We start from the raw sequence: 26,090 nt of genomic DNA on the forward strand, positions 1-26,090 counted from the left end.
AATAATTATGAGTAAAACCATTAAAATTATTTGAGATACTATAAAGATTTTGCCTAGAAATGGGAAAATCTTTGAAACAACTTTTGAAAAGTTAAAATGGAAAATAATTTTAACCCAAACGTATAATGTATTAAGAAAAGAGCAAACTAATACACCCAATGGTAAAAGGAAAAGTAAACCCATGATAATTAAATTTTTTTCTTCTATCAATAATAATACAGATCTAGCAATTCTTGCTGTATATTATAAACATATTAATATAAAATATTATTAGTATTTTTATTGTTATTGTTATTATTATTATTATTAATATATCTATTAATATTTACCAATACAAGTTAGCGTTAGTAGAGATAGTGTAAACATTGGCCATCTATTATCTTTACGTTTTCTGAGTTGTTTGAAACGATAAATACAGAATACTAATATAATGGCAAAACCTAATACAAATAATGCTGATACAGTTTTACATCCCGCTGGATTACATGTCGACTCTTCCTGTTCAAAACTAGGATCACAATAACATTTTTTAATTGGTGGCGCTTCGTTGATTGTAGTACTATTTTTCATTCTATATTTCGTATATGTGATTCGATTTATAGATATTTATATAAATATTTTTCGATTTTTATTATTTTATATTATATAAATAAATATAGAGTTAAATTATTATTTATTTAATAATAATTTTAAATATAAAAAATGATGTTATTTTTTTTTTTTTTTTTTTTTTTTTTAAATTTATTTTAATACTATTATAATTTTTTTATTGAAGTTTTAATTAATTTCGATTGTATTTTTTAGTAAATATTCAAGTAGATTTAGTTGCGTTAGTATATATAATAGTTATTTTTAAAAATAGTAAAAAAAAAAAAAAATAAAAAAAAAATATAATTATATTCTTACCTAAAAAAAAACAATATTAGAATTAAAATATATTAATATAATTTAATTTCCTATTACTATTTAAATGGATATAATAGTGATATTTAAATTAAAAAATATTAAATCAAAAAAAAAAAAAAATTACTATTTTGTTTAATATGATAAAATATAATTATATTTATTTTTATATTTTGAGAGTTTTGAAGGTGGTTTATTTAGTGGTTGCGTATTAATATATATTTTTTTTTGTATAGATATAAAATATTATAATGAGTGTGATGTTGGTATATAAAAATGAATATTGTTTTAATTTGTGTGTTGGTGTGTGTTGGTAGGTGTTAGGTGTGTGAATATTTATATAAAATATTATATTAATTTTTTTGATGTTGTTATTTCTTTTTTTTTTCACAAAGTAGATTTATTAAAAAAAAAAAAAAAAAAAAAAAAGACAAAAAAAAAAAAAATAAATGTATTTTGTTTGAGTGGGAAAACAATTGTTATTGTAGGGGTGGCTGTTGAATAATTATATTAAATTACCATAATAATTAATTTAAAAAAACTCTTTATTCTATTATAAAAATTATATATTTATTAATTATAACTACCCCCTTTATAGTAATATTAACCTACTTTTTTATTTGTTATATATTGTTTCCTTTTTAAAATAATTTTTTTTTTTTGAATGTATTATAAAAAATAAAAAATAAATAAAATAAAAATTGAAAAAAAAAAAAAAAAAAGCTTTATGAGGAAGATTAATGTGGATATGTTGTATTTTGATTATTAAAAAATTTAAAAAAAGATATAATTTAGATTAAAATGGATTATAACACAGTTTAAGCTATGTATTTTAATATTTTATCAAAATAAAAACAAAAATTTTTATTAAAAATTTTTATTTTGGTATTGGACCTTGGAAAAAAAGAAAAATTTTTTGGGAATTCTATATTCTGGGGGGGAATTTTATTAATAAATTATGGAATGAAAATATTAAATAAAAACAATTACATGATATAATTTTTTATGGGGGGAAGGGATTTAAATCATAATGTTTTTACATTAAAATAATTATTTATGTTATTTGAATTTTTTAAAAACAAGATTCTTTTTCGATTCAATTTTGTTTTTATTATAATTAAAATTGAAATAAAAAAAGTAGACACTCACTCCCTTTTTTTTTTTTAAATGAAGAATAATAATGAACAACAATGTTGTTTGTTTATATTTTTTAATCATGGCATTTTGTTTTGTAAAATACCCCACCCCCACATATTATTATCTCTTTCGAAAACAAATATTAAAAAACAAATTTTTTTTTTTTTAAAAAGGAAAAAAAAAAAAGATAATTTATGTACATTAATTTTTATTGAGTTTTTTACAATATTGTTTTTAATCTTCTTTATCAAATATTAGTTTCTTTTTTGTATTTTGTTTTTTGCAATTATTATTATTATTATTAATATTATTATTATTATTTTTATTTTTATTTGTTGATTGTGGGAAACTTTTTCTTTTTTTTGAAACCCCTTTTGTTGGAGTTAAATAATATCCATTGTTAATATTATTATTATTATCAATATTATTTTCTTTATTATTATTCTTTATTGACTTTAATTTATTTGGGCTAATAGATTGAGATTTTGGTGGCTTTTTTAGTTTTTTAGGTGTGGCATAGATTTCTTTTTCTTGATCGGATATGTCATCATCATCATCATCATCATTGTCAGTGTCAGTGTCATCATCATCATCGTCGCTTGAGATAAAATCATCATATATTTTTGAATCATATCTTCGAACTGATTTGGGTGAAATTAAAGGTGTTGCCATTGTTTTAAAAATTTGGTTATTGATAGAGTTGTTTGCTTTTTTTGATGGAGAAAACAATAGTTTTTGAGTGCTACCTTCATTGAATGATTGGTTCATTGATACTTTGGAGTAAATATTTAAATGTGATGGTGATTGATGTATTTTCGATAGTTCTCTTTTAGTTGGTGAGTTTGAAAATGGATCTTTTAATAAAGAAAACTGAAGCTGTTTATTTGATTTTTTAGTGGTTTCTGTAACTGCTTTTCCCAAGGGTGATGGAGATGTCGGTGAATAATTATTTTTTGATTTTATTGGTGTTTTAGTTGGGGTTTTATTTCCTAAAAAATCTAAAATACTTTCGCTTGTACTAATTGGCTTTATTGGGAATGGTGGGATTGTTTCTATTATGAATGGTTCGTCTTTTATTATATCATAAATTTTTTTATCATTGAATATATTATTTGACGATGAGTTTAAACTATCAATACTGCAATCCAATGATGAAACTGAAGTATTTAAGCTAGTATTACAATTATTATTACTATTATTATTTAATTTACAATTTAATATAAAGTTGATTATATCATCTATTGGCCATAGTTTATTATTATTTTTATCACTGGTTTTATTACTATTATTATTATTATTACTATTGTTATTTGTTTGATCCATGTAGATTGTCATTAAAGTGGAGTTAACTATACATTTTTTATTTTTGTTATTTAAGGATTTTTTGAATAAAACTGAGTTTTGGAATTGATTGAAGCCTTCAATAGTACACTTTGAACCAAATAAGTCGATAGATAAAATCGATTGAAGTTGCAAGAAAAGTGATAAAGAACTATTTGAAATAAACGTGTTGGTTAATATTAGTGTTTCTAAGCTTGGGAATGGTTGTTGGATAATTTCACCTTCAATATATTTATTATTGGCTTCAATGGTTTCGATGATTGAATTATCTGTTAATGGTGTTGATTTTGCGATTAACTCTTTAAGGGAATTTGAGTTCATCAAGTAATTGAAACCTTGATCTGAAATATTTATATTATTTGAAATATCCAATGTTTCAATCCTTGGAAATTCACTGATATACTTTAATGCTGAATCTCCCAATTGATTACAATTTGAAATATCTAAATTTATTAATTTGGGTAATTTAATTAAATATTTAATTGACTTATTTTCTAAATTAATTGAATTTGATATATTTAAAAATCTTATGGTTTTAATTTCTGGTTATTTGTAAAAACAATAATGAATAATTAGTAAATAAAAATCAAAGGTGTGGTCACACAAATTTTATATTTTTTTTTACTTACTTGATATTATATAACAATGGTTGTTATTTACTACATTAGATCTTAGATCCAAATGAGTAATAAAATGAAGTGGTAATGATATAGAAATATTATAAAGATGTTCGATTGTTAATTTATTTTTATCAATTAATGATTTTAAAAAACTATTATATAATTTAATTTTATTACTATTATTATTACTATTACCACTACTATTATTATTTATTAAAATTGATGAACAATTTTTAAATAGTATCGATAACGGTGTATGATCTCTATTGAATTCAAAACTTAATTCGTTATCATCTTCGTTATTGTCATTGTTATTATTGTTGTGATTATAATCTTCATTATTTTTATTATTTTTTAAATATAAATTAATTTTATCAACACATAAACTGAATAGCGATGGAATTTCTATTGACATTTTAAAATGAAAATATATTTTATAATAAGAAAAAAAAAATAAAAAATTTTAAAATTAATATATTAATAAAATGGAATAAAACATTAAAAAAAAGAAATTGGAGGGAAATTTTTAAAAATTTTTTTTTGCATTTTATTAAATGTTATAATTTAATTTCAAAGAAATATTTTTTGTAATGAAAATTATATTTAAATAAATAATATATATTTCGATTTAAATTAATAATTAAAATCTTCATTAATTTTAATGAAGATAGTATTTATTTTTTAAATTTTTCGTATTTTTTTTTTTTTTTTTTTTTTTTTTTAAATTTTAAATTTTTTTATAATTTAAATTTTTATTTTTTTATTTTTTTTTCATTTTTTCATTTATTCATTAATTTATACTTTTTTTTTATTTGTAATAATTTTATTTCTTTTTTATATAATAAATAATAATAAATAATAAAAATAAATAAAAAACAATGAATAATAATAATAAAAGATTTAACATTGATGAAGATGAATATGACGACTATGAGTTAAAGTTATTGAAACAACAAGAAGAGTTTTTAAAAAGTGGTGAAAAGCCATCTTCAAGTGTATCTAGAGCCCCACCACCAGTATTATTATCAAAAAAACAACCCACATCCTCAATTTCAACATCAGCATCAGCATCATCATCATCTTCTTTTAATGATAATGTACAACAAAGAGACACACCAATTTTAAAACCAGCAGGCAGTAAATTTAAACAGCAACAAAAGATATCAAATAATGGTATTCCAATTATAGATGAACCTATGGGAGAAAAGGATGTAATTTCATTAAGTGACAATTTTAATAATATAAAGGCAAAAACAACCAATATTACATCTGGGTCAAGGTTTAAAATTAATCAACAAAAGGAAAAGAAGTCACAGGAACCAAAAGAAATATATTACGAAGATGACAATGATAATGATAATCAAGATCAACCAATGGTAGAGGAATATGAAGATAATATCGAATACAACTATGGTGAAGATGTTTTTAATGAAAAAAGAGATAATCATATTACAAGTATTATTTCAGGTGTTTATGAAAGAGACGTAACAGAGGCACTTTTCGAACCACCAAAGAAGAAGAATATTGGTTTTCCTGAAGCTGTTCATAGATCATTCTTGTCATTTTCATCAAAAAGAAATCAAAGCAGCAACAATACTTTTTCATCAAAAATGGAACCAACCAAAGAAGAATCAATTTCAAATGATATTGAAGACGAAAACAATAGAAAGATTGAATCTATGAGCTCAAATGAAATTTTAGAGAATCAAGAATATTTATTAAAACATTTAGATCCAAAAATTGTTGAGATGTTAAGAAATAGAAGCAAATCAAAAACCCCAAAGCCAACCGATCAACAAGAGCCAAAAGTTAAAGTTATCGACACAAAAGAATTAAATGAAGATATTAAAAATAATAATAAACCAGTTAAATTTAATATTAATAATAATGATATTATAAATAATATCAATAATAGTAACAATAGTAATAATAGTAATAATAGTAATTTAACCACCACAACCACAACCACTACAACCGCCAAAACCACCACCAAAAACGACAAAAATAAACCAAAATCTGTCCAATTTAATAAAGATATTGAAATTAAAGAAATTGAAGAAAACGACAATAATATTGAATCAACTATAGCCACAACTAGTGAACCAGAATTTGACGAAACTGTAATTATACATAAAAAAATTTTTTTAAAAAATATTTTACTAATAATCTTTTTTTTAATTAGACAATGTGGATGAAAGATTTAGATAAAAGTGACGAAAGATCTGGATTTAAAGAAACAATTTCAAACTTTAGAGAATGGAGATTTGGTTTTTCAGGTGAAATTATTCAAAGAGGATCAGATAAGCCAATTACAGAAGGTTTGCACCATCATGGTTCTGAAGCATCAGAGGCTGGGTACACTCTTAACGAAATTATAATGTTAATTAAAAGTTCGAATCATGCTCAAAAATCAATCGCATTAAAAATTTTAACATTAATAATACAAAAAATTCAAAATGGTTCTTATGGTAAATTTAATAGTAAGTATTAATTTGTTATAAAATAAATAAAACAGTTATTAACATTTATAATTTTTATTCAGAAAAAATATTATTTGAGGAAATTTTAAATTTAAAAGTACCAAGATTATTAAGAGTTTCAATAGATTCACAAGTACCATCCATTTTAATTCAAGCCCTAACATGTTTACATGCATTAGTTGTTCCAAATATTGAAGAGAATGCTTATGAAATGATCGAATTGCGTAGTCATAGATCATATGAAACAATATCAATAAAACCAATTGCAAAAGAAAATAAAAAACTCTTCCAAAATGAAGAGGAAGAACCAGAAAAAGATGATGATGAAAAATGTCAAGATGACTTGATTAGAGGCTTAGTGGATATGGGTTTATCAAATAGATTTAAATATTTATTAGATAACGAAGCAAGGTCATCAGATTTGAAAGCCATGTCACAAGACCCATTCTTCAAGAGCTTCTTATCACGTTTATCTTTAATTTTAGATATCTATATCCGTATTACCAGACACTCAAATCAATTATCCGAAGAATTATTTATTGACTGCGAATATCTTTTCAACACAATTAAAAACAGTTTGGTAGAATTTGACCAAATTATAGATATTATACAATCTTCACCTCAAAAACAACTGGATGCAAATGAACAATCACTAATCAAAGTATTGAAGAATATTCAAATTAAATGTATCCGTTTATTAAGAAGAATCTCCCAATCATCCAAACATGCTGCCGATTGCATGACAGTATCATCCTCTGGCCTATTCGATTTAGTTAAAGAAAGATTTATGAATTGTAAAGATAATCAAGTTTTAATGGAATATATAAAATTATTTAGAATTTGGTTTATTTATCGTATTCAAATTGAAGATTACTTTTTAGATATATTACCAGTGCTAATTCGTTATGTTTCAGAGTTTACAGAAATTTTAAATCATGAAGCTTTCAATTTATCAAAAGTTCAACCATCACCATCCCCATCATCAAACCCAACAGGTGAAGAAAGTACCAAAAATGAATTAAATAATAATAATATGGACAAACCAATCAAGTTTAGTAATAATTTCCAAAACATTATAGATTCACATATTATGGAGACTGTTAGAACCATTTATAATCTTTTGGATATTATGATGCCAGCTGTAGTTAATGGACAACAATTAGAATGTTATGACTCTATTTCTCACTTTATCGAACCATCATTTATAATTCTTCAAACTATTGGCGTAGTCTATCACTCTTTCAGGGAAAAAGAATCAGACTATAATTTATTATCATCAATGGGTTTATCATCATCAGTTCTACACTTTATTTCAACATTTTTCGCATCATTAAATAGACTTTTAATATTACCACCAAACCATTTAGAAAAATTACATTTCAATAGCAGCAGCAATAGTAAAAATATCTTAGATTTAATTGAAAACAATACAAATTTAACTTTTACTTCAATTTTTGGTAGCACATTATACTCTGATGCAAGAAGAAAGATTTTATCATTGGTTTATGCAAATAGTAACGATAATGTTCCAATTAATTTCAACTTTTTCTTTGAAGGTGAAGTTGCTGAATGGTGGCTTTCAGTATCAAGATATTTAATATTAAGCTTAGAAATCAATAGATCAATTGGTAAATTAATTTTCTATATGGATCAAAGCAATTTCTTCTATCATCTCCATTCAATGTTGGTCTCAACAATAGATTACAGAAAGTCATTCTTCAATCAAGATAGAGATTTAATTCTTTCAAATTATAGATCTAAAACTTATCTTTACTTTTATTTATTAAAACTAATGAATGAATTACGTTTCGAAACCGATGAATTTGATCCAAATCTTTCCAAATTCCACCACTCCTCTGCAATGGCACTTGTTCCAACTTTCTTGCCAAATGACGATATTTTAATATTTGATTTGTTTTCATCAACAATCTTCCAAAACGATTATCTAGAGGCAATCGGTTGTCTTAAACCCTCATCAGTCTCAGTTGTATTAAAATTGTTTTATCATGATAGATTTTTCCCATCAAAAAGTAAGTAATATAAATAATAAATAAAAAATTAAATAACAATTTATTAATATATTTATTATAGCTTTAGAATATTCACAAATTTTATATAGGGTAGATGATTCAGAAAACCAATTAAATGACTTATTTATATCATTCGAATCAGAAAACTCATTATTACCATTAAAATATGATTGGTTTAATTTACCAATTGAATTTTTATATCAATCATCAGTAGAGTTATATAACGCAAATACTCAAAACTATTTTGATGAACAAGAAAGTGATTGGAATGAAGATATGGACTCACCACCATTGATTTTAAATACACTATTATTTATTCAATCATTATATAATGCCAACTCACAGTATATTCACTCGATTCCATTAGAAAATACATATCAAGTTTTAATGAAAATCTTTTTGGTAAGATCAGAACCATGGAAACAAGTCGAAATCTCAAAACTATTAAAACACTTATTATATGTTTTAATCACAAATTTAAAACTTCAACAAGAAGAGGAAGAAAAACAAAAAAGAGCTCAAGAGGAATCAGAACAAGGTGAAGCAATGGAAATCGATCCTGTTAAAAAACCAACTATCGAATTTGATTTTGAAGGTTATTTTGGTCAAAAGTTTTATCAATTTTATCAAGAATTTGTTCAACATTTCGCAAGTGTTTCATTTGCATCAGAAATATTCTCTAGTTTTATTTGGATATTTTTAAGACAAACCTATACAGCACGTTATAGATTATTACTTTGGAATGAATTATTCCCAACCTTAAACTATTTAACTTGTAGCGAACCACAACTCCCATTAGGTAATACTGGCTATTTAATTCCAATTGAATCAAATACAGAATTATTAACTCTATACAAGAGCGCTCTTGCATCCAAAAAAACTACCCGTCACTATGCTCCAAAATTATATTTAATTGCAATTCATCATTTGTCAAATTTTGTTTTCTATAATAATACAACCGATACCGATGCTCCAGCTAAAGAATCATCAATTGAAGAAATTTTATCAAATGGTATCAAATGCCAATATCTTTCCAATATTCTCTCTGATGCTCCAAAAGAAACCGTTATTGATTTTCTCTCTTATTTCTACCAACAAGATTGTTCTTTCCAATTTACAAGTCAAGATTCTAATGAAATTTCAGATCAAAGAAAATTATTAATTACCCAATTTATTGAACAAAATCAATCAGTTAAAGATAAATTTAGTAAATTAAATTTATTTTAAATTATTTTTTTCTTAAAAATTATTTTGAAAAAAATAAACAAAAAAAAAATTATTTTTGAGTGTGTTATTTTTATTACCATCGACTCAATAATGACTGTAAAACAGTCAACACAATTTAAAAAATATCTTTTTTTTTTTTGTATATTTTTCTTATTTGTTTCCCACAAAATTATTTTTTTTATATTTTAAAAAAAAATATAAATAATTTTTTTTTTTTAAATCAAATTTTATAAAATTAATAAAAACTTAATTTATTATAAATATATAATGGCTCTTTCAATTACAATAACTTTTAGTAATAATAAAAAAATATGTGTTCCATATAAAAGTACAATAACCATCAAAGAATTAATTCAATCGATATGTAAAAGATCAAATTTACCAAATGACACCTATACATTGGAGATAAATGGGGCAGAGCTCTACGAAGATGACAACCTAGAAGAACTTGGTATCAATGACAATATGGAATTGCTTTTAAAATCTTCAAATAATCTAATGAGCAATATTAATATTCCAGAAAATAATACAACTATTGCTGAAACTAATAGTGGTAATGCTGGTGTTTCAATAACAACATTCCAAAATAGTACAAGCAATATTAATAATAATAATAATAGTAGTGTTAATAATAATGAAATAAAAAATCAAAATGGAAATGTTACAATTAATTGTATAGATATGATTGTATTAGATTTATCGGGGTCAATGAGACTATCAGCATTTAAAGGATCAAAGGTACCTGGTGAATTAGAAATGACAAGAATCGAATTTGCACAAGCCATATTTCAAACTTTTATTGATAAAATGGTATCATACGAATTATCAGCAGCATGTGGATTGGTTTGTTTTGGTTCATCAGCACAGCTAACATTTGGTATTACTCGTAACTTTGATTCATTTTCAAATGAATTGGGTGAAATTCAAGCAAATATGGGAAATACACATCTTTGGGAAGCAATTATTTTAGCTGCAAAAACAATTGTTGACTTTAGAAACAACCCAAATATCAAATTAGCTGCGCCTGAAAAACTTTTATGCAGAGTATTTTGTCTATCAGATGGTGAAGATAATAGCAATAGCTCTACAATGCTTGATGCCTACGACTACTTGAAGAAAAACAACGTTGTTTTGGATTGTATTCCAATTGGTTTAGAAGGTCGTTCACGTTTATCAGCTCTTTCCACTGCAACTGGTGGTAGTTGTTTTATCGCTGATTCATCTCAAGAAGGTGTTGAATTGTTCGAAAGAGAGGCTTTACTTTCATTAGCTCTAAGAGATAACTTTAAACCTTTCAGTATAAGTGTTTCAAATATTACTGAATTAGAAAGTTTGGGTGGTGATTTTAAAAAAACAATTGAAAGAAAAGTCGATGCCAAATTCTCTCCATCAATCATTTGCAAGTCCACTGTTGATACTGCTGCTATTGAATCCTCAGGTATGTCAAAATCATATTCAGGAAAACGTGTTTTCAAGGAATACCAAGAACTCAAAGAAGAAATAAAAAATGATAAGAACTCACCATATACAGTATTCCTCAGTGAAAATGATTTAACTGCTTGGAAGGTAATTATAAGGGGTCCATCCAACTCACCATATGAACAAGGTTTGTTTGTTTTAAGTGTTACTTTTCCAGATGAATATCCATTTAAACCAATGACAGTACGTTTCATAACAAAGGTTTATCATTGCAATATTAATAACGATGGCTATATTTGTTTAGATGTCTTAAAAGATTGCTGGACTCCATCACTAACCATCTCAAAAATTTTATTATCAATTTCATCATTACTAACAACCCCAAACCCAGAGTAAGTATAATTATATTTATATGCTTTTTTATAAATAATAAAGATATTAATTTTTTTTATCTAAAGCGATCCATTAGATGTAGTCAAAGCTGGTGTCTATAGAGACAACAAAGAAACCTTTAATACAAATGCACGTGAATGGGTTAGAAACTATGCTGGCTTTACTATTGCAGATTTAAAGAAAATTCATGGTTTAGAATAAATTTTCAATAGATTTAAAAAAGATTTTGTGGAATAAAAAAATTAAGTTTTATAAAAATTAACAGATAATATATAATAAAAAGATAGTTTTAAGTCAGTATTTTTAAGTATTAAAGTTCATTTTTTTTTGAGATAACTTTCTAATAAATATAATGGTTTTTTTTTGTTTTTAAAAAAGAAGATTTGCAAATCCACTTAAGTTTTTTATTTATTTTATTTTTAATTTAATCAACCAAAAAACTGGAGTCTTTATATTTAAAACCTTCTGATTGCATTTCCTTATCTAAACCAGTTCTTTTTTAATGTTGCTAGAGTAACCAAGTTTGCGCAAATTTAATTTTGACATAAAACCCACCAAATTTTTTACTTTTTTCCCACTATATTTTGAAATAACTAATATGTGGCAAAAGTTGAACCGTTTTTACAATAACAAAATAAAAGAAAATTTTTTTTTAAAAAACAGTTCTTTTAAAAAAAACCTTTAGAAATAATCTAATAAAATAAATTTTTTATAAAAATAAGTTTGAACTATTATCAATACTCGACACTCCAAAAAAATCCAGCAAAAAAAGTAGCTCTTTACATTTTTTTTTTTATAATTAAATTTGAAATTAGGTCACAACTAGTATAGTTATTTAAGAAAAGAAATTATATATGTAATTGGTTTAAATAAAGGGTAAAATTGAGTCAAAAGTTATTGTAATGGATTCATTGTTGGTTCAAGTGTTGGTTAACCAATCAAAGCATATATTTGATGAATTTCAATAACTTTGCCCTGGCCGAGCAATAATAATAAAACTCAAATATTAAAGTTTCCCCAAAGAAATAAGTATTCAACTTTAATTAAATCAACAAATATATAAAATATCTTTTCTTTTATTTTTTATACATTTTTTAATTTTTTATTGTGTTTTTGAAAAGATTTAAATTAAAAATTCTTGTGATGACACTTGATCAACAACACAATAATAAGATAATGATGAGTCTTGTTGTTGATCAAGTGTCTCTTCTTGTTTATATTGATCTTGTGATAGCGATGGTGACTTTGGTGTTTGTGGTGGAGATAGGAGTTTGATAGCATTTTCTATCGCAGTCAAAATAATCAATTTCATCAAACGACCCATCATTATCTTATTATTGTGTTGTTGTTGTTAATATTTAGACTATTTGGTAAGGAGCCGGAATTAGTTGGTTAATTTTATCACCAATTTTGAGTGTCGTGAGACTATTTGGTAATGAGCCGGGTAGAACTACTTGGTTAGATGAAGAATCAAATGTGAGTGTTGTGAGACTACTTGGTAATGAGCCGGGTAGAACTACTTGGTTAAAACGATAACTGAATGTGAGTGTTGTGAGATTATTTGGTAATGAGCCGGGTGGAATTACTTGGTTAAAATAAAAACCGAATGTGAGTGTTGTGAGACTATTTGGTAATGAGCAGGGTGGAATAACTTGGTTAAAAAACATACCGAATGTGAGTGTTGTGAGACTATTTGGTAATGAGTTGGGTAGAACAACTTGGTCAAAAAGACGACCAAATGTGAGGGTAGTGAGACTATTTGGTAATGAGTTGGGTAGAATTTCTTGGTTAAAATCATTACCGAATGTGAGTTTTGTGAGACTATTTGGTAATGAGTTGGGTAGAATTACTCGGTTAAAACAATGACCGAATGTAAGGGTTGTGAGACTATTTGGTAATGAGCCGGGTAGAATTTCTTGGTTAAAGTTATCACTGAATGTGAGTGTTGTGAGACTATTTGGTAATGTACCAAAATTTTTGTTAAATTTAGAATATGAATTAAAATTACGACCTTGTTTAAATGAAGAACCAAATGTAATTGTTGTAAGACTATTTGGTAATGTGCCGTGTGGAATAATTTGGTCAAAATCATCACCGAATATAAGTGTAGTAATTGTATTTGGTAAAGTTTGAGTTAACCTTTTAGAAAACCTGTGCAAATATAAATGTGTCAAAAATGGTGGAAATTCACTTGTATCTGGTAGTGGATCACTACACCACTTAAGTTTTGTTATATATGATTTATCTGTAAACTGGTCAAAACGTGATCTATCATGAACCACAACCCTATGTTCAATAAACTTTAAAATATGTTTATAAATTTCAACTCTTATTACTTTATTATTCAAAACATTATATAATAATCTATAATTAATAGTTAAAAAGATAAAACACCAATTAATATGCTTTTAATTTATCTATTATTTATATTTATTGTATTGTATTGTATTGTATTGTATTGTATTGTATTGTATTGTATTGTATTGTATTGTATTGTATTGTATTGTATTGTATTGTATTGTATTGTATTGTACTTACCTATCACTAATATTACTACTATTTTTTAACTCTTCATTTATCTCGAAAGATTCATCTGAGAGAGCTATTATCTTGCTTAGAAGCTTATCCATTGTTAATATAAAAAAAAAAGGTATTAAAAAAAAAAATTTTAAATTAAAATTTTACCAAAACTTAAAAAAAAAAAAATTACAAAACTTAAAAATACAAAAGAAAAGATTTTAGATTTTTAAAAATTATTTTAAAATTGTGGTAATTATTAAGTATAAATTCATTTCGTTAATGGTGTTATATTGCAGAATTATGATTTTGAGTGTGATATTTTATATTGTGAAATATTAGTAATCCCACTACTCATTAAATTGTTCCATTATAATCATACAATCACCACAAATATTTATTTTTAAAAAAAAAAAAAATTAAAAAAATAAATTAATTAAAAAATATTTTCTAAAATTTTTTTAAAAAAAAATATCTCAATAAAATAAAATATAATAAATTTTTAATTTAAATTAATAATATTAATGCAAAATCGATAATCATAATAATAAATAATATTAATAAAACAATCAATCAATCACATAATTATAATTATGATAACAATAATGATTTATTTTTAATAATATTTAATAATATTTATTTTATATATTTTGATAAGGCGCTGTTGGACAGTGCTAAAATTATTTGATAAAACTTAATTTATAAAAAGTAAGAATTTATATGATGTTAACACTTGTCGAAATTTTATTGTAATGTAAATGAAGTGAATTTTGATGATAATACATTACATTATTTCACCCCTAGTATCTCCATCTACTGTAATGAACAAGGATCATTACTCAATAATAAAAATTTTATAAAGGCTGTTGGTGAGTGTTATTGGTCTTCTATTTTTGATTAGAAGTGGATCTCCTTTTTTAGGAAGAGTGATAACTAGGCCTTGTTTAAAAGAATCTGAAATAGTTGAGGGATCTTTAAGAGCATCATTGAACGCTGACTTAAGTATTGGTATTAGATGCTTTTTATGTGTAATAAAAAAGGCGTTTGTAATACCATCTGGTCCGGGGGATTTATGAGGATTTGATGATTTGATAGCATCATTAATTTCTGATTCGGTGAATAGTGAGCCGAGATCAGCCCATGATTCATCTTTTTTAATTATCCAGTTTGTTAGTAGTTTGTTGTGAGTTGTTGAGCAATCTTTTTTTTTTGAGTATAAGTGTTTAAAATATTTTAAGAATTCATTCTCAATTGCTTTTTGATTTTCTATTGTTGTTCCATTATCGTCTTTAATAGCTGTTATTTGGTTTTGCTTCGATCTCTTGTGGAGAATTGATGATAAGTATCTTGATGGTATTTCGCCTTGTGTGTATCTTGTTAGATCATTGTAGAATGTATTTTCAAGTTTCTTAGTTTCAATTATAGAGAAAAGAGTTGCTTCAGCTTCATTTGCTAAATCTGGGTGGAGCATTAATTTTTTAAGATTGTTAATTTGAACTTGGGTTCTATTCAGGTATTCCATTTGGTGTCTTTTGTAAAAGACGATGATTTCCTTCATTAGATTTTCTAGGTTTTGGAATTTGAAATTTGTTAGATTGACTGGTGTTGATATGGCTTTGAGGTGGGCTTTAAGTAGTGTGATAGCCACCTTGGCTTTTTAGGAGCTGGTGAACAGTTGATTACTTTGATGGTAGTAGAGAGGATTTTATGATCGGAGTAAGATGTGTATCTAATCTCTAGGTTTTGGCTTGATGGGTTTATTAGTCTTTTGTCTATGTAGATTCTATCTAGTCGTTTATCACCCGAACCATTTCTGTGTGAGAAAGTGTTTCTGGTTAGTTTGTAATCTATATCGTGCAGATTGTTGAGATTAACCAGAGACTCTATTAATAAGCTTTTTTTTTTTTTTTTTTTTTTTTTTTTTTTTTTTTTTAAAAGTGAAGATAATAAAAAGCAATGCTTTTAATTAATCAGTAAAATTTTATTTAATGTTTTTTATAAAGTATTTAAAGAAAATATTCTAAACTGTTGATATTTGGTAAAGATTTGATGCTGATTATTAATAAGCTTAGGCTTTCTTCCTTCAGATTTTTATCGGGATGGTTTAGTACCTCTTTGTAATCAGCAGTGAACATAAACATTTCATATAAATTTTATTTTATTTAATTATTTTTTTTTTTTTTTTTTTTTTTTTTTTAAAAGTGAAGATGATTCTTAATGATATATTAAGTCATCAGTTTATTGTGTTTGGTATGTGTTTAATGCTTATATGAGTTTTACCACACTGCATACAAGTTGGGCACGGTAACGTCAATTCGTGTGTGATTCGGAAAACTTGCTGAGACTGGATTTAATTATTTGATCTTAGTACCTTACACTACATTACAGATATTATCTTTAATATCACCGGAAAGATCAAAACATTCTAAAATTTTAGCATCTGTAGGTTTCGATCCTACGACCTCAAGGTTATGGGCCTTGCATTCTACCCCTGAATTAAGATGCTATTTTATTTATTCTTATGAATGAGGACATTTTTAAAAACTTTTTTTGAAAAACCAATAAACAAAAATTGTTTATTTAATTTAACTCCTACCTAATATGTTCGAACTTAACCTGATAAATATATTTGATTTGTAAATTAAATATATTTATCCAAACATTGTTCTCTTTAAATTTTTTTGTTTTAAAACCAATTAACTTTTTTTTTTTCCATTAAAAAATCATCCTTTATAAAAAATAAAATGAATGAATCAATAATATTTTCTGTTTATTTATAAATTTATGTTAATAAAAAATAGTTATAATTTATATTGGATAATATTTTATTATTTTCAAAAATTTTCATTTTTATTAAAAAAAAAATTAAAATTAATGTGATTAATAATTTTTTAGTTAGTTATTTTTATTTATTTATTTAAAGATTATTATTTTTTTAATTTTGTTTGTTGGTTATTAATATAAAATAATACTTTTATTTATTTTTTATTATTATTTTTTATTTAATTTTTATTTATTATTTTTTAAAAAAAAAAATTTTAAAAAAAAGATATTTTTATAAAAACTTTTCATTAAAATTTTTTTCTTTTTTTTTTTTTTTTTTTTTTTAAATTTTTTTTATTTTATTTTTTATTTTTTATTTTATTTAAAATAATAATTAACCAATTATTATCTTTGTATGTGTATTCCAAAAAAGACCTTAAGGTCAAAAAAAAAAACTTGTGGAATTTTTTATCAAAATTCCCGTGATTTATTTTTTTAAAACATTCACTATTCGCAATATCCACACATAAATAAAGTAAGCTATTATTTTTTTTTTTTCAAAAAAAAAATCACACAATCACACACACATCCAAACATACACACAAAAAAAAATTCACCACCTTAAACTTCAATATTATCTAATAACATAAATCACTTATTAAAAAAAACATAGAGTTAAAAATAGCAATATTATTTAATATATTATTGGTGTTTAATTTTGGAAGTTATTATACCCAAATCAATCTTTACCTCAATTATTATTGATTTTATTTATTGTTTTTATTATTACTGATAATTATTGCTCTTTGATATTTATCACCAATACTCACACACCAAAAAATTAAAACACACAAACTTAAATCACACAACCACTACCACCAACCAACAACACTTCTCAAATTTTCAGCATGAATTATTATTTTACATAGAGACTCTCCAAAAAAAATAATTTTTAAAATAATTTAAATAATTTAAAATAATTAAAATAATTTTAAACACAACTATTTATTTTTTTTTATTTTTTTTAAATCATATAAAACACACACACATATATAATCTTTTTTTTAATGATTCAAACTAATTATTAAGATTTTTTTTTTTTTTTATTTAAGTCGATTATATAAATAGAACATTATAATAAAGAGTAATTTCAGATAAGTTCATTCTTAATTAAATCATTTTAAAAAAATTATTTATTTATTTTATTTAAAATAAATAAAATAAAAAAAATTGTACATATTTCAAAAAAAAATAAAAAAATTTTGTAAAAAAAAAAATTAAAACAACACACAACCACACATTATCTACATTGACACACAATTCAAATTTTGATTAATCAAACAAACAATCTTGTAATATTATCTTTCTTTTTTTTATAAATTTTTTGTTTTTTTTTTTTCTTTAAAATAAATTTTGTAATTACAGATACACACATAAATAAATACACAGATATAATATAATCAAAAAATATACAATAAATACACAAAAAAACAAATAAAAATGTGGCAAAAATCATCATTACAAAAAACCATGACAAATGAAAGTCATTATAATCCCTACGGACAAACGACATCTTCACCATCGACAGCTACAAATAATTATTCAAATAGAGTTTTACCAAATAAAATATCAGCATCATCCACATCGACATCATCATTACCAGTAAATGGTATACCCAATAGAATCATAGTGAATAGTGGCGGAAGTAATAGCTTGCCCAGCAGTCCAGTTAGTTCACCAATGAATCCATTTAGTCCAGGTGGCTCACCAAGTGGTGGTAAACAAAATAGAAGGAGAGGTGTCACTGTGGCGGTTGGATCTGAACAGTTTGAAAATAGACGTAAAATACTATTGGGTAATTCAAGACCACTAAGACGTCGTGCAAATAGTATGGAGGTATTAAACTCTTGGGATTATATTCCATTTCAAAAGAAACCCTTGGATCATGAACAGGGTCAAGTCGATCAATATATTCACAATGAAGCATCATTAGAAAACCAATATGAATCTTATTTAATAGACCAACTTAATAGTATTATCGCCCTCACCGACTATAATAGCAGTGAAACCACATCATCCCTATCCTCATCATCAAGTAGAACAGGTAGTTTTATTGACTCTTCTTCCGGTGGTACACCCTCAAGACCACCATCGCAGCCACCACCATTACCACCAATGAATCATCCAAATAATCCAAGCCAATCATCTTCAGTTCAAGGTGGTGGTGTACCAATTTCACAATTAAATAATAGTTCCGATAATCTTAAACCAGGCTCTCAACCCCCACCATCACCAAGAACTTACTCTACAGGTAATCAAAGCCCACCGGTACCACCAAGACCCACTAGTAGATCATTAGGTTTTTCAAATGATTTTTCAATTAGCCTATCATCATCCCTCTCATCATCACAACTTGTATCTGGCACACTATCATCAAGCAGCGATAGTGTAGACAACTCAAAGTCAAGTAATAACAATAACAATAAATCAAGATCAACATCGACTTCATCAACCACCGGACCACAACCAACCAATAAAATCGTATACGAAAATAATGATGAAAATAAATTTGTTGTAGTATCGGGTCCAAAAGATCAACTAGTTGAATATTTGTGTAATAAAAACAAACTTGGTAAGTACTCACTAAAATATTATTTTTTATTTTATTAAGCGAAATTCTAACCAATACCTTTATTAGATTTCTCTTATGTAAATAGCTTTATTTTATCATTTAGATATTTTATATCACCAGAAGAGTTATTTGATTACCTTATAGTTAAATACGAAACAAAAGTTCAAACCACCTCTTCAATTAAAGTTTCAAAACAATTTGAAGAAATTCAAGATAGAATAAAACAAAAGTAAATATAATTTTTTATAATACTATTGACTATATTAAAATACTAATATTGTAATTCTTTTTTTAACATGTTTGAAGTGTAATAATTATTTTTTCAGTTTGGGTAGATTGTAATTTTAGTGATTTCGAAGAAGATTTAGGTTTATATAAAAGATTAATGAAATTAGTTGAAAGTTCACCAAATTCAGTATTTTTAAGAGATGCAATCGATAGACAAAGAGTATCAAAGATACCCATTTTAGAAATTTATGAAAAATTAAAAGATGAACTATTATTATCATTGGAACCAAGAGGCAGCTCGAGTAATTATAGTCTTAGTAACAGTGGCGATATTAAAAATATTAAAAACTCATTCTTTTCAATGTCAACAATGATGGAATGGTTAATGAATCATTTACAAATAGGCAATGCAACTGCAAGTGCAATTTTAAAGAAATTATTTAAACTAAAAGTTATTGGTTCATTAGGTGGCTATACAAATCAATCTTCAAATTCAAATAGTAAATCTTCAAAAGAAGAATTATTCTTTTTTGTAAATGTAAGTGATTATTTATTTATTTAGTGGTTGTTTGCTGTATATGTAATTAATATTTATATTTTATTTTATTTAGACAACAATCAACTCAATTAATAAAGAAATTTATTCTAGATCATTTATGGACTATCATCCACAAGATATTGCAAAACAATTAACATTATTAGAATTTAAATTATTCCAAGATATTAGAATGAAAGAGCTTTATCATAAATCATGGACCATTAGTAAGAGTAAATTTGAAAACTCACCAACCATTATGGCACTAATTACAATGTCAAATAAGATCGCCAATTGGGTAGCCACAGAAGTTGTAACAACACCACATCCAAAGAAACGTGTTGAAGTATTAAAAAGATTTATCTCTGTAGCAGAACATTGTAAAAAGATTAATAACTTTAATACACTAATGGAAATTATTTCGGGTCTTAGTAACAGTGCAGTATCACGTCTAAAGGAAACTTGGAAATCGTTACCCACACGTTACACCAACTCATTTAATTCACTTCAAAACTTTTTAAAAACTGATGAAAATTGGAAAACTTATCGTCAAGCACTCAAAACTAAAGAAACTCCAAGTCTTCCATACCTTGGTCTCTTCCTTCAAGATATCAATTTCATAGAGGATGGTAATTCAAACTATTTAGATAACGACTATGTAAACTTTAAGAAGATGAATCTTTTAACCTCAGTTTTCTCTGAAGTACAGTTTTATCAAAAATATCCATACTATAGTTTTAGCACCCATAAAAATATTCAAACCTATTTAGAAAAAGACATTGTAATTTTACCAGATAAAGAATTATATGCATTTTCTAAATTTGTCGAATCACCAACGAATCCATTAAACAAATTATCAAAATTTATGAAAAATTCAAATATTTTAATATAATTTAATTTTATTAATTTAAATTTTATAATAAATACCAATAGATAATAACAATAACAATTTTTTATTCTTTATAAAATAAAAAAAATAAAAAAAAAAATAAAGAAAAAAATTATAATAATAAAAAAAAAAACAATGAATATATTTCTTATTAGTTTATTGTAAATTTATACTATACATATATAAAAAATCTCTAAGAGATAAATATAAATATTTTTATTTATTTAATAAATTTTTATTTTTTTTTGGTAATACTTATTATACCTAATATTTTTATAGATTTTGTTTTTTGGGGTGGGTATCAATCAATCAATTTATAGTAAAAATATATATTGACAATAACATGTATTCAAATAAATAAAATTAAAAATAGAAGGTTGATTATTTATGTGTGTTAATCACTATTTATAATAACAATTTAATTAATTTTAATATTATAATTAAAACCATTTTAAATTAACTTTAAAATTATAATTATTTATATACACACATTATTGTTTTTTTTTTTTTGTTTTTTTCCAAAAGATTTTTTATAAAAATTTCAAAGTGTGGGGGTTAAAAAAAAATTTTATTTTTCTTTTTATTTTTCTTTTTTTTTTATGATTTTTAATCCACATTACTTTATTTCTTTTATTTGTATTATTTATATATTTATTATAAAAATTTACTAGAGATTTTTTTAAGGTTGCTATGGTTTTAAAATAACCACAACAAAAAAAAAAAGAAAGAAAAAAAAAAAAGAAATCTTTTTTTTTCAAAATAAAAAAAAAATAATTTTCAACTAAATTTTTTTTATTATTTTACAAAAAATTTTAACATAAATCTTTTTAAAAAAATTATTAAAAGAGTTTTTTTCACACATATATCAAAAACAATCATATAATCCAATAAACTTTAATAATAATATCATTATCAATAATAAAAAATAATAATAATAATATACTTTAAAAATGATTATGAATGATAGTATAGAAAATAATAATGAACCACCAAATAGTAATATAAACAAAAATAACACCTCACCAAATAAAAATAGCAATTGGCTTAATAATATAAATAATAATTTAGAACAATTAGAACTTTATAAAGAACTAAGCGAACAGACATTGGAAGAATGCGATGAATCATTTATGAAAAGTAAAAAGAGAATATGTCAAGATTTCGATACTATTATAAATTATTTAAATGAAAGAAAGGTAGAGGTTTTAACACAACTAGCAATAGAATTAGAGTCGCACAAACAAGAATTAGAATCAAATCGAGATAAAGTAACAATGTTAATAGAACACTTAAATAAAAAGAAAACAATAATAGGGAATGGTGGTAGTGGTAGTGGTGGTGGTAGTACAACAGGTGGTCTAACCCATAGTGCTAGCTTTCAATCAAATTTAAGTCATTATTTATCAGGTTCATCTGCATCACTAAACATAGGTAGCTCGAGTAACTCTTTAAAATCAAGTCCATTAAAAAGATCAGTTAGTTTTCAAACAGACTATTTACAAGTTTTAAAAGAACCAATATCAATCATAGAATGGGACTGGGATGGTAACTTTCAAGATAATAATATAACGACAACCAAAATCATTAAATCTCCAAAACCAATTACACCTTTAATTTCTGAAATTTTTCATCTAAAAGATAATAATCAAGAAATTAATACAATTGAAGAATTGAATCAAAAATTTAAACTACAACCAGAAGATAATACAAATAATTTAATTAATAATAACAATAGCAATGATATTACAAATAACAATAATAATAAAATCAATAAAAAATTAGAAAAAGAAACTTTAGTATTTGGGAAATTAGAATTTAAAATTAAAGAAATACCAGAATATCGTAAACAACTAGCCCCAAAAAAAGATAAGTATATTTATTCGATAGGTGGCAAAATAAGTGGTGGTTTTGATCAATATGGTATAGAGAAATATGATTTTAAGAGCGAGCTTTGGAGAAACTTATCACCAATAACATGTATGGATAGTGATTTTACAGCCAATTTCGATGGAAAGAATCACATTTATATATTTGGAGGATCTTTATCACCAACCAAAATTCAAAAATATAATATTTTAGAAGACCAATGGGAGAAAATAGTGAACCACAGTAACAACATTAATCATAGTCACTCCTTTTTAGAGATACCGGAAGGTGGTAGATTTTTACACTCATCAGTATTTGACAATAAACAAAATATCTATCTAATTGGTGGTTTCCCAAGATCAACAAGCATTTTAAAATTCAACTTAATTACAGAACAATTTACAAGACAGTCATCAGCTTTAAAAAGTTTATGGAGTATTGCAACTTGTTATCATTCAAAGTCCAATTCAATCTATCTTATTGGTGGCTGTAACATATCGAGACAATCTGTAGAGACTGTAGAACGTTATGATATAGAGAATGATCAATTTCACACTCTTGCACCACTACCTGTGCCATCCTATTCCTCTGGTATCTGTTTAGATGAAGATAATGGTCAAATTTATATTTTTGGTGGCTTTAATTCAGAAACCAATCAGTGTTTATCCATTGTTCAGCGTTACAATATCAACTCTAATCAATGGGAAGTCCTTTCAAACCAATCTTCTCTTTTACCTAAACCAATGACAATGTCTGGTAACTCTACAATTTTCGACTATAACAATGACTCTGTATTATTATTGGGTGGTAATAATCCTCTAACTAAAGAATCTATTGACCAAATATTTTTATTTAATTTAAAAACTTTAACATGGAATTTAAATCATAAAATACCAACCTATTTAAATCAAAAAATTACAAATTCAATATTTATTGAAAAATAATATAACAATTAATATAATAATATAATTAAGAACATATATAAAACCATTTAAATGTAAAAAAAAAGATTAATAATGAATATACACATATATAAAACATATTTATTATTAGACAAATAAAATTTTAATAGTTTTTTTTTTAAAAAAAATATATTTTTTTTATGTATATATATATATAATTTATATATATAATAATTTTGTTTAATTAATTATTATTTTCTGTTTTTTTATTTATTTTCTTTTTTTTTTTTTTGTTGTTTTTATATATTTAGGTTTTGCTTTAAAAATTTACATATCTTGAATATCTACTTGAATTGATTGTGAAAGGTTTTTTAATGAACTAATTAAATCGTTTTGAGTACCTAAAATAAGACCAACATTTGCGTCAGTGTCAGTGACAATTGATAAAATAACATTTGAAACAATAATATGAACTACAATTCTATCATTAAAATAACTAACAATACTTTTATTTGAACCTGCATGTAATTTACTGGCCTATGAATATATTAAAAAAAAGGACTTAATATATATTTTCTTTAAAATATAAAATTTTCGTTTTTTTTTTATATATAAAAAAATATTATCTTCAAGTATACATACTTGGTCAGTGCATGATGAAAAAGTTGATAAAAGTGAACTATCGACAACGTTGTCTACACTTGAGTTTTTATCTATATTTTTTCCTAAAACGAAACCATCTCTATCAGAAAGAATGATAGATGTATCTGGAATGGTAACACTATTTAAAATTTATGTAACAATAGTATAAGTATAAAGTGTTGTTATCTATATTATTATTATTGATAAACTATTCCATACTCTAAAACATTAGTTTTAATGTGATTTAAAAATTCGTCAATATTCATTTTTTATGTTGTATAATATTATATTTAATAAAACTTTTAAAAAAAAAAAAAAAAAAAAAAAGAAAAATTTTTAAAAAAAAATTTTTAAAAAAAAATTTAAAAAAAAATAAAATAAATAAAAATAATTTTCTTAATAAATTTTTTTTTTTTTTCTAAATTAATAAATAAAGTAATTACTTAATTTATCCCAATCAAATTTCGATTTCTTTCTAAAATCAATGCGAGATATATTTTTTTAATTTTTTTTATTAAAATAAAATTGAATAAAAATAAATATATATTCAATTTTTATATTTAATATATTAAAATATAAAATGATCATTAAATAAAAAATATAAAAACTATTTTTGAATCTTCAAAATATTTTTCAATATTTAATTTAACAAAAGAGTGTTTGGAATAAATTCGTTCTTTTGGTAGTTGACTCCACAAAATTAAAAAGTTGATTTTACAAAAAAAAAAAAAAAATGAAATAAAAAAAAAATTATTTACCAAAATAATTGTATTTATTGATTAGCAAAAAAAAAAAAAAAAAAAAAAAAGATAATACATTGGGTAGATTTTATAATACTTAAAAAAAAAAAATGATTATTTTAAAATTTTCCATTGTCTCTTAAAAAATAGTTAATAATCAAGAAAAAGTTATAACCGTACAGTGTCTGGCACAATTTGGAAATTATACCAGATATAAAAAAAATAAAAAAAATATATTTATAATAATAGTATTTGAATAAATGATATTATTTATTTTATTTTTTTTGTTGCTTTATAAAATATTATAATTTAAATATTAAATCAATAAAATAAAATAAAATAAAATAATAAAATATTGACGGTGTGAAAAAAAAAAAAAAATAATCAAAAAAAAATTTTAAAAAAAACCAATATTTTCATTAATTTTTTATTAAAAAATTAAAATTTTAATGGCAAAAGATTTGAATGGAGAATGTTCGAAAAAGAATCCATTTAAAATAGATATTTTTGATTTTTTTTTTTTAAATGAAAAGCACTTAAATTTAAATTTTTATAAAAAAAATTGAAAAAACCATGGTTTTTTTTCAATTGAACCGTTTTGCAGCGTTTAGATTTCAAAAGAACGAACCGCGTATATGGCTGTCCACTCAAAACAGTGGTAAAGGGTCTAAAAAAAAATCACACTTGCTATAAATTATAATAAAAAAAAATTTTTACTTTTTTTTTTTTTTTTTCAATTGTGTTATAAAAAAATGTTAACCAAATAAAAACAAATATGTTTTTTTTTTTTTTTATACTCTATAAATAAATTGAAAAAAAAAAAAAA

At 23.9% G+C, this 26,090-nt stretch overlaps 8 protein-coding genes across 8 annotated transcripts; 4 read left to right on the top strand and 4 right to left on the bottom strand.

The window, feature by feature from the left end:
* Positions 1 to 1,478, bottom strand: DICPUDRAFT_97677 (uncharacterized protein; the record flags this gene model as incomplete). Its single annotated transcript, XM_003287317.1, has 3 exons — positions 907 to 1,478; positions 330 to 752; positions 1 to 236 (listed from the first exon to the last, which is right to left on the bottom strand). Coding segments are annotated over exons 2-3 (477 nt in total), but the record flags the coding sequence as incomplete, so codon positions are not given.
* A 796-nt stretch (positions 1,479 to 2,274) lies between these two features.
* Positions 2,275 to 4,416, bottom strand: DICPUDRAFT_151446 (uncharacterized protein; the record flags this gene model as incomplete). Its single annotated transcript, XM_003287318.1, has 2 exons — positions 2,275 to 3,824; positions 4,011 to 4,416. The coding sequence occupies 2 exons, from the start codon at positions 4,414 to 4,416 to the stop codon at positions 2,275 to 2,277; spliced, it is 1,956 nt and encodes a 651-aa protein (XP_003287366.1).
* A 463-nt stretch (positions 4,417 to 4,879) lies between these two features.
* DICPUDRAFT_94382 (uncharacterized protein) lies at positions 4,880 to 9,765 on the top strand (the record flags this gene model as incomplete). Its single annotated transcript, XM_003287300.1, has 7 exons — positions 4,880 to 5,098; positions 5,153 to 5,225; positions 5,421 to 5,743; positions 5,804 to 6,121; positions 6,184 to 6,481; positions 6,544 to 8,511; positions 8,573 to 9,765. 7 exons carry the CDS (start codon positions 4,880 to 4,882, stop codon positions 9,736 to 9,738), a joined length of 4,365 nt encoding a protein of 1,454 aa, XP_003287348.1. The 3' UTR covers positions 9,739 to 9,765.
* Positions 9,766 to 10,005: 240 nt separating this feature from the next.
* DICPUDRAFT_94383 (uncharacterized protein) lies at positions 10,006 to 11,849 on the top strand (the record flags this gene model as incomplete). The annotated part of the gene is made up of 2 exons (XM_003287301.1): positions 10,006 to 11,549; positions 11,616 to 11,849. 2 exons carry the CDS (start codon positions 10,006 to 10,008, stop codon positions 11,749 to 11,751), a joined length of 1,680 nt encoding a protein of 559 aa, XP_003287349.1. The 3' UTR covers positions 11,752 to 11,849.
* A 1,059-nt stretch (positions 11,850 to 12,908) lies between these two features.
* On the bottom strand, positions 12,909 to 13,514 carry DICPUDRAFT_32360 (uncharacterized protein; the record flags this gene model as incomplete). Its single annotated transcript, XM_003287319.1, has 1 exon — positions 12,909 to 13,514. A coding segment is annotated over one exon (606 nt), but the record flags the coding sequence as incomplete, so codon positions are not given.
* Positions 13,515 to 18,330: 4,816 nt separating this feature from the next.
* DICPUDRAFT_32378 (uncharacterized protein) lies at positions 18,331 to 21,117 on the top strand (the record flags this gene model as incomplete). The annotated part of the gene is made up of 4 exons (XM_003287302.1): positions 18,331 to 19,462; positions 19,529 to 19,691; positions 19,769 to 20,228; positions 20,302 to 21,117. 4 exons carry the CDS (start codon positions 18,331 to 18,333, stop codon positions 21,115 to 21,117), a joined length of 2,571 nt encoding a protein of 856 aa, XP_003287350.1.
* A 2,312-nt stretch (positions 21,118 to 23,429) lies between these two features.
* On the top strand, positions 23,430 to 23,891 carry DICPUDRAFT_21763 (uncharacterized protein; the record flags this gene model as incomplete). The annotated part of the gene is made up of 1 exon (XM_003287303.1): positions 23,430 to 23,891. A coding segment is annotated over one exon (462 nt), but the record flags the coding sequence as incomplete, so codon positions are not given.
* Positions 23,892 to 24,209: 318 nt separating this feature from the next.
* DICPUDRAFT_78209 (uncharacterized protein) lies at positions 24,210 to 24,790 on the bottom strand (the record flags this gene model as incomplete). Its single annotated transcript, XM_003287320.1, has 3 exons — positions 24,210 to 24,419; positions 24,525 to 24,663; positions 24,744 to 24,790. The coding sequence occupies 3 exons, from the start codon at positions 24,788 to 24,790 to the stop codon at positions 24,210 to 24,212; spliced, it is 396 nt and encodes a 131-aa protein (XP_003287368.1).
* Between the last annotated feature and the right edge of the window lie 1,300 nt (positions 24,791 to 26,090).

The sequence above is a fragment of the Dictyostelium purpureum genome (assembly GCF_000190715.1).
Source record: "Dictyostelium purpureum unplaced genomic scaffold DICPUscaffold_97, whole genome shotgun sequence".
Classification (NCBI taxonomy): Eukaryota; Evosea; class Eumycetozoa; order Dictyosteliales; family Dictyosteliaceae; genus Dictyostelium; species Dictyostelium purpureum.